The 8475-nt window shown below is 59.6% G+C and overlaps 1 protein-coding gene across 2 annotated transcripts in view; it reads left to right on the plus strand.

Moving 5' to 3' along the window:
- The window catches only part of HTRA3 (HtrA serine peptidase 3), a 31153-nt gene that overhangs the window by 13618 nt on the left and 9060 nt on the right, over positions 1 to 8475 (plus strand). For both annotated transcript variants that reach the window (XM_012655030.1, XM_012655029.1), the window contains exons 3-6: positions 3286 to 3508; positions 5500 to 5694; positions 6421 to 6453; positions 8091 to 8205. In XM_012655030.1, coding sequence (XP_012510484.1) covers positions 3286 to 3508; positions 5500 to 5694; positions 6421 to 6453; positions 8091 to 8205 — 566 coding nt within the window. The remainder of the gene's footprint in view (positions 1 to 3285; positions 3509 to 5499; positions 5695 to 6420; positions 6454 to 8090; positions 8206 to 8475) is intronic.

Here is an 8475-nt window from a genome sequence, read left to right on the forward strand (position 1 = left end):
AGTGAGTGAGTGAATGAGTGAGTGAGTGAATGAATGAGTGTATGAGTGAGTGTATGAGTGAGTGAGGGAATGAGTGAATGAGTGAGTGAGTGAGTGAGTGAATGAGTGAATGAGTGAGTGGGTCAGTCAGTTAGTGAATGAGTGAGTGAGTGAGTGGGTGAGTCAGTGGGTCAGTCAGTGAACGAATGAGTGAGTGAATGAGTGAATGAGTGAGTGTATGAGTGAGTGAGTAAATGAGTGAATGAGTGAGTGAGTGGGTCAGTCAGTTAGTGAATGAGTGAGTGAGTGAGTGGGTGAGTCAGTGGGTCAGTCAGTGAACGAATGAGTGAGTGAGTGAGTGCTCCGTGGATGAGTGAACGAATGAAGGGATGAACACAGGGCTGGGTCGGCAGGGAAGCAGATGTTGCAGCTGGTGGAGGGAGCAGTGCTCCCTGCAGATGGGCACAGCCTCCTTTGCTCTCCCAGCAGAGCCTGCCCTGTTCCCCGTCCCCCTCCAGCATCCCAGTGTCGTGGGGGCTTCCGGGCTGCCCCCAGTGCACTGCTCTCTGCGAGCCGGCCAGTGTCCGATCGAATCCTGGGGGCTCTTCCCAAGTCCCCCCAAAGAGAAGTAAACAACACGGCCTCCCTCAAAGTCAGAGCGTTCCTTCCATCCACCTGCCCTAGTCCCTCAGCCCAGGTGTGGAGGGCGGCAGGCAGACAGCTGGGATGAGGAGGCTCTGACCCCCCGCCCGGATCGGGTCAGAGGGCAGGGCCCAGGCTGGCAGGCAGGGGCAGTGAATGGTCCGAAGGGCCTCCCTCTCCCTGCCTTTGGACACTCACTGCTCTCTGGGCTGTGCTGTCCCATCCAAGCTCCTGGCCCTGGGTGTCGCTGCCCTGCCTATCTCTGGCCCTGCAGGGCAGGCCATGATCACCAAACGGGGGTGTGAGTGAATGACAGGTTCACTCCTTGAACACTTGCCGTGAGCCCCCTGGTGTCAGCTGCCCGGGGCACCCACCTCCGGGAGGGCAGCCAGGCTCACAGGCTGCTAAGTGCCAAGCTGAGCTTTGGCCCGGGGCCCTCTGACCCCAGACCTGACCCCTCACTGCCCTTCCCTCAGGCCCCTGGCCCGAGACGTGTCATTCAGGAAATTATAACTGATGCATGTTGTAAGTGGCATGTTGCTGGCCTTCCTGGCGATGGGGACAAGTGCAGCCTCCTTCTGGAAGGCCCCAGGCCCCAGGCTCGAGCCGGCTGATGACTGACTGTAGCTGGCTGGGGAGGCCACAGTGCCCTGCGTGGGCGGGAGGCCGAGGCAGACGAGACAAGACGTTCACGGAGTTCAGGACTCTCGCTGTGGCGCCTGACCCAGGCTCCAGGAATGGGGTGGGGGCTGCTGGGCTGCCTCCGGCCTTTTCTGCAGATCTTGCACATGCCGGGCCGTGGCAGGCCCCCCGGGGCCTCCAGGGGCAACACGGCTGCGTCCCTGCTCTGGGGCACGCAGGGAGCTGGATGAGTTGGAACCTGGCCATGGGTGTGAGTGGACAGACGCTGTGGTCTCCTCGCGGGGTGGCCGAGTGACAGATGCCCAGGCTGCTGGGTACAAACCCCTGCTCTGTCCTCTGCTTGCCTGCTTGACATAGGCAAGGAGTTCAGCACCTCTGGGCCTCGGTTTCCCCTCCAGTAAAGTGGAGCCCTGAGAGCTTTGTACCACAGGAGATTTCTGGGGCTGTCGTAACAAAGCACCAAGGACTAGGTGGCCTGAAAGAGCAGAAATTCATTCTCTCAGTCTGGGAGGCCTGAAGTCCTACATTAAGGCGTCAGCAGGGTCGGTTCCCTTGTAAGCTCTGAGAAGCTCTGTTCTTGGCCTCTCTCCTGGCCTCTCCTGGTTTCTGGCAATCCTTGGTCCCCCTTGGTTTGTAGACATTGCGCCCCAGTCCCTGCCTCCGTCATCTCATGGCCTTCGCCTTGTGTCTCTGTCTCAATTTCCCTTTTATAAAGACGCCAGTCCCTGGATTAGGGCCCCGCCTGCTGCAGTCTGACCGTCTTAACTTCATTGCACCTGCAAAGACCATGTTTCCAAGTACGACCGCACTCACAGGTGTCGGGGGCTCAGGGCTTGAACACATCTTTGTAGGGGACACGACCCACCCAGACACCTGCATGCAGGGTGGCCATGAGCATTAAATGCCCTCGTTCCTGGCTCGGAGGGAACTCTCTGTGGCGTTAGCTGTTGTCCCAGTGCTACAGGCCGAGGCGACACTTCTGTATTTTGCGGAGACTGTGCTCGACGTTCCCACCCGTTCTGTTCTGTCTCTCACGTATGGTTCTGGGCTCATCTCTACTAAGCAGCCTTAGGGACTGAGTACTTGCTCTGTTGCCGGCCCTGTGCAGGGGTCCCAAAGACACCCCGTCCTAAGGTCCCAAGCTGCGTGTGGCATTCCTCCTTCCTCCCGGCTGTGGTGAGGGCTGGGACGGTCTCCCATTAACAAACACCAATGGCAGAGCCCGCACCGGCTGTGTTGCCCATTCAGTCCCGTTTTACAGAGAGAGTTGCTGAGGCTGGTGTCACCCTGTGCCTGTGAGCCGCTGTCCGTCGGGGTGTCCAGCACTCGTCGCTCTGTGTCTGCCTGGTCTGGGATTCACAGGGCAGAGCCTGCCACCAGCACTGCCGAATTTGGGGCTTCAGGCAGCCAGCCAGGGTGAAGGTGGGGGTGGGGGTGGAGAGAATAATAAGCCTCTCACCCCCCACCCCTGAGCTCACCCCTCTGCATGGTTGGAGACCTGCCCCTGGCTCTTCAGGGACCCCCCATTCGTGGGCACCTGCTGCTGGCAGCTCTGGTGGGTGCTGTACGTGTGTTGGTGCGTTTCCCTCCTGAGGGACCACATCGAAATGTCTAAAGTGCCACCGGGCAGCGCCACTCAGTGGGTGTTGTCATCCCATTTCCTCAGTGGGGAGACTGAGGCTCAGGGAGCTTAAATGACTGCCTAAGGCCAGGCAGTTAATTAGTGGGGATTGGGCTTATGATTGGAATCCTGGCCTGTCTGGCTCTGGCGCTCCGCAGCCAGGGTGGTGAGTGTGTGCTGAGTCGTCTGACACTCAGGGGTGTCCCGTCTCATCAGAGATGGGCATCATTACCTCTTTATGGCTGTGGAATAGGTCCAGGCTTAAGTGGCTTGTGAGTGGCCGAGCCGGGATTCAAACCAGGGCCCAAGGGACTCTAAACCCACGTTCTTGCACCCTGGCCACTGGGCCAGACCCCTAGCTCGAGTCTCCCACTGAGTGCCCTGTGCTTGCCTGCCTGCAGACACCCTCTGTTTGGCCGCAACGTGCCGCTGTCCAGCGGCTCAGGCTTCATCATGTCGGAGGCTGGCTTGATCGTCACCAATGCCCACGTGGTGTCCAGCACCAACGCAGTCTCGGGCAGGCAGCAGCTGAAGGTGCAGCTGCAGAACGGAGACTCCTATGAGGCTACGATCAAGGACATCGACAAGAAGTCCGACATCGCCACCATCAAGATCCATCCCAAAGTGAGTGGCACGGGCTGCCACGGGGCCTCTTCCCCAGACTCCAGACCCCAGGATGTGCTAGCCCACTTTCCCAGGGGACGCTTGGAGGAACTGAGGCCCAGATGGGCCTGGCAGCTTGCTCAGGGTCAGGGGTCAAGTTGGGCCTGGAATCTGGGTCTCTGGGCCCCAGACTGCACCCCCTGAGCCGCCAGGTGCAGGGCAGAGTCAGGAGCAGGTGGCCCACAGCAGGAGGCCCACACTGCTCCTCCAAGGAGGTTTTTCATTGTTCCCCCACCCCAGGCCTACTCCCGGGTATGCAGCTGTCCCTACGGGGTGGCAGAGGGGACAGTGCCCCGTTCCTCTGTCTCCACGTCGGCGCCTCCTATACTGGGGCCGAAGTAATCCTCCCATCACTACCACCAGCCGTTTCTGGAAGGCCTGCTCTGGGCCAGGCGCTGGCCTGTGCATACAATTCTCACCACGTCCTGCGAGGAAGGGCCCTCATTATCCTGGGATTTCAGATGGGGAAACTGAGGCTCAGGGAGATTAGGGAACATACCCAAGATCACAGCTAACCAGGGCGGGGCCGGCACACTCGGCTAGGACCCAGGCCTCCCTCCAGCTTGCTCTAGTCATGCCCAATGTTGCAATTATGTTGCTGTAGGTGGCCGAAGTGGGGTTACTTGGGGCCTCTCCACACACACCATGAGGTGGCATGGGGAGGACCGGCTTACCCTTTCCCAGCTCGCAGCCTCCCTGGGAGTTTCAGACATCATCGTCTGTCACTTTGTGGCCACTCAGCATTTAAAAATGTCGCCTCTCTGGGGTCCTCGCCTTCCAGATGCGCGGGCCTTTTTCCTCAGCAGGGACCTCTGTGTCATGGGCTGAAGCTTCACTTTTCCCCGCGGCACGGAGAACACCACTCCCACTGGTAGATTTTGCTTTTCTTTTGTTGATAGCTATTATGAAAAACACCTCTTAAGTAAAAACTTCCTCATTCGACGTGGTGACAAACAACAAAAGGGAAAAGAGCAGTGGCCGGAGGGAATGGGGCCATCCACAGGGTCCGAGGTTTGGGGACCAGAGTTGGAGTGAGGCCCATTGGCCTGGCTGTCCGCAGACCCACGGCTAGCTGCAGAGTAGTGCAAGAGGTCCCCAGACCCTTCCCCAGCTTCTCCCAGGGACTGGTGCAAAACCGGAAGCAGGAGACCGATGTGGGTGCGACTGACAGAGCTTTGCCCTCGCCGATTTCACATGCACGCACGTGGTTTCTGCACCTCTGACAGGTGCCCAGGCACCTCCTTGGAGCACACTCCATGCAGCTTCCAGCACCCAGAGCACGGCTACTCTGCACTCCCAGGCTAGGTGTAGAGTCAGACAGACAGACAGGCTCCGCTGGTCCCACTCGAAAGCAAGAGAAGAGTGTGCAGGTGTCTCAGTGGCGGGGGAGGCGGGGGGAGGTGGAGCTTGGCTAGGTCACTTTGCCTCTCTGGGCCTCAGTCTCTCTGGGTGTCTATATTGGGAGATCAGATCGAGCTGGTTCAAGGATTCCAAAACCGAGGCTCCCAGGGTCCTTAGCTGGGCTCCAGTGGCCTGCAGAGCTCCCCCTCAAATATGGCAGTTTGTGCGTGATGCATGTGGCACAGTGCTGTCCGGAGCTTCTACCAGCTTTTCAGAGGGACCAGGGACCACTGGGCTCGGGGACCTCCGAGGCCATGTACAGCTGGACTCTCTGCACACCTGCCCACGATGGATACGTGTGGCCTGCCCTGGGGAGACCTTTTTTCGTTGGCACAGCTGAGCCTCTGCTCCCTGGACTCCAGCCCTGGGTCTCAGCTGGAGGCTGTCCTGGCCTTGGTCTGCACGGGTGACTTGCCTGGGCCTTTACCCCTGAGGGCTGTATATAGCTGCACCTGCCTTCCCTGGGACCACCTGCCAGGATCTCAGCCTGGTCCCTGCCGCAGGTGGACGGCTGAGTCTCCCTCTCTGTGTCTTCTCCTTCTGTCCCCTAGAAAAAGCTCCCCGTGTTGCTTCTGGGTCACTCAGCAGACCTGCGGCCTGGCGAGTTTGTGGTGGCCATCGGCAGCCCCTTTGCCCTGCAGAACACTGTGACAACGGGCATTGTCAGCACCGCCCAGAGGGACGGCAAGGAGCTGGGCCTCCGGGACTCGGACATGGACTACATCCAGACAGACGCCATCATCAACGTGAGTGCTGGGGCGGGAGGCTGGTGCCCACCACATGTGCCCAAGACCTCGAGGTGGTCTCTGCCTAGGCTTGCTCCATCCCCAGAACTGTCCCATCACTCGACACATCTGCCTGCTGGAAAGTTCTTTCTTTACATTAAGTAGAGGTCAGACCCTGTGCCTTCTACCCAGGCACGCTGGGAGTGACAGGTGCCGCCCTTCAGAGATGAGAGGCAAGGCCATGGCCCCTAGACACCTCCGTGCAGATGACACTCCCTAGACAACATTGCTTCTCATGACTGTAGTTATGTTGGCTGGCACCTTTGCATTCACAGAGCACTTTGCCCAGATGCCCCAGAAGTCCCCCTGGCTTGCTGTGGCCTGGGCACTCTGCCGGAACCTTGGTCTTTGTAGAGACTCCCCAGGCCAGCAGGACAAGAAGTAGCGCCCTGTTCTGCATTCTCCCCATTGGTGCTACTCATCCCTCGATAGGGGAGACACTAAAGCACATGGTGTGGGTAGAGAGCACTAGCTGGTCCAACCCAGGTCATTGGGTGACATCCACTTGGCCTCTGTGGGCCTTGGCTTTCTTACTGTGAAGGGGGGACAGCATGAGGCCTTTTGATGCTGTTGGGCTGAGACCTGATGATGTGTCTCTTACACTGGTTCGAGTGAGAGCTGGGGGAGCTCCAGGAACCTTCAGGCAGGGCTCGAGCACAGCTAACGCCCTGTTTCCTCCCCTTGCAGTATGGGAATTCCGGGGGACCGCTGGTGAACCTGGTAAGTGTGCCCTAGACCAGAGTCTCTGCTTTTCTGGGGCTCTTCTCATATGGGGGGACATAGCCTCGAGGTGGGACAGGACCCACCAAATGGCCCTGGAACCTTCAGGCCCAACGGTCAGGAACGTGGCTGGGCTGGAGGCCTGGAAGGAGGGCAGGACCCTCCCCATGTGCCACCTGTGCCCCTCAGAGATGCTGGCAGCCGTCAGGAATGACAGATCACCTGCGAACAGCAGCCCAGGCCCGGGCAGGGGAGATGCAGGCGTGCAGCCGCTCACCCCCGGGACTTCCTGCCCTCAGGTTTGCGAGCAAGATGAGAGGAGCACCCTCGTTCTCTTCCACTCCCTCAATCATCCCTCCCCAGTTCTGTTCTGGGCCCCAAAGTTAGGCTCATCCTCATCCCAGGTGAGATTTTTTGGGAATAAAACAGGAAGTTCAGAGCTGCCTGGACACAGTCCCAGCCTCAGGCAGAAAGTGGCCAGACATGGACAAGCCCTGGTGTGATGTGAACAGCTCGAGCCCGCTCTGGAGGGAGCCGGGCGGGGAGGCTTCCAGCCGATGCAAGACCAGGAAGGGCTTCCTGGAGGCGGGAATGTCTAACATAGGCCACGGAGACTGAGGGAATTGGGTCCAGGAGAAGGAACTCCCAGGGAGGAGGCATAGTGTGAGCTCGGGGGAGGCTTTGAGGGGAGAGGTCAGATGAGCAGATGGTGCGAGGGGCTGGCAGCCCCCCTTCCTGGTAGGCCTCAGGCCACATGTGCAGACAGGCCTCACCCTGCACTCCTGAGAACCCTTGTGGGCTTTCGGCAGGGCGCAGGGCATGAGCCAGCTGGTTTTTAGAAAGCTCATGTGGGTGGCTTAGCTGGAGGCCCGGAAGCCAGGGTTAGGAGGCCGCTACACGCCATGTGGGCCTGAGGATGGGCAAACAGGGTGAGGGTGAACGCAGAATCTCCATCCCCCAGATCCAACACTCTTGGATCCTCCCATCTCATGAGCTCCCAGGGACCAGGAGGACAGGGGTGCCCTGGTCCAAGGCTCTGCCCGAGGCCCCAAAGGGGTCCCCTGGTGAGCTGGCCAGGCCCTGGCAGGGTGTCAGCCCCTTAACCCCTCTGTGGCCGGGAGGGTCTCCTTCCCAGGAGTTGCTGAGGGTGAGGTCCCAGTCCCAGGCAGATCCTGCCAGATGGCACCAGCCTTCTGCGGGACCAGGGCAGGCAGGGAGGGGGAGAGCAGGGCAGGGTGGAGCTGGAGGCAGCTCCAATAAGACAGAGTGAGGGAAGCCACTGGCCCCACTCACCCCCAACTTCTGAAAGGAGGGGTAGAGGGGCCACCCCTCTGGATGTGGCCTGGAGGTGCCACAGCCCAGTGGGCACTGCTTCTCAGGGCGTAGTGGCTGGAGCCTGGGAGGCAGGCCCCAGCTCCGAGCTTCCCCACGACACTTTCCAGGAAGGGGATGTAGGGTCACTGATACAGATGTGGCCCCAAGAGCGACCTTTCCAGGACAATTGGGGCTGCCCGAGGAGCTTCTCAGGTGGGGTGTGGACAGCCAGGGCCTCTGGAAGCAGAGCTGTAGACATGGTGCTCTGTGGGCAGCGGTTTGCTTGGGCCCCCCCGTGACCCCACTCTGACCTCCCTGCCCAGGATGGTGAGGTCATTGGCATCAACACGCTCAAGGTTGCTGCTGGCATCTCCTTTGCCATCCCCTCAGACCGCATCACACGCTTCCTCACAGAGTTCCAAGACAAGCAGATCAAAGGTAAAGAGCTCACCTGGGGGGCAGCTAAGGTGGGGGACACTCTCCCAGGGCTGAGACCCCCCTTTCAGCTCTGGGACCAGGGCCCATCACAGGTTCTGTGTGAGCTTGTTCACATCCATTCTTCTATCCTCCCATCCTCCCATCCATCCATCCTCCCATTCATCCATCCACCCACCCATCCACCCATCCATCCATCCATCCATCCACCCATCCACCTATCCATTCATCCATCCATCCACCCATCCACCTATCCATCCATTCATCCATCCA

The sequence above is a fragment of the Propithecus coquereli genome, unplaced genomic scaffold, assembly GCF_000956105.1.
Source record: "Propithecus coquereli isolate 6110/MARCELLA unplaced genomic scaffold, Pcoq_1.0 Scaffold459, whole genome shotgun sequence".
Lineage (NCBI taxonomy): Eukaryota > Metazoa > Chordata > Mammalia > Primates > Indriidae > Propithecus > Propithecus coquereli.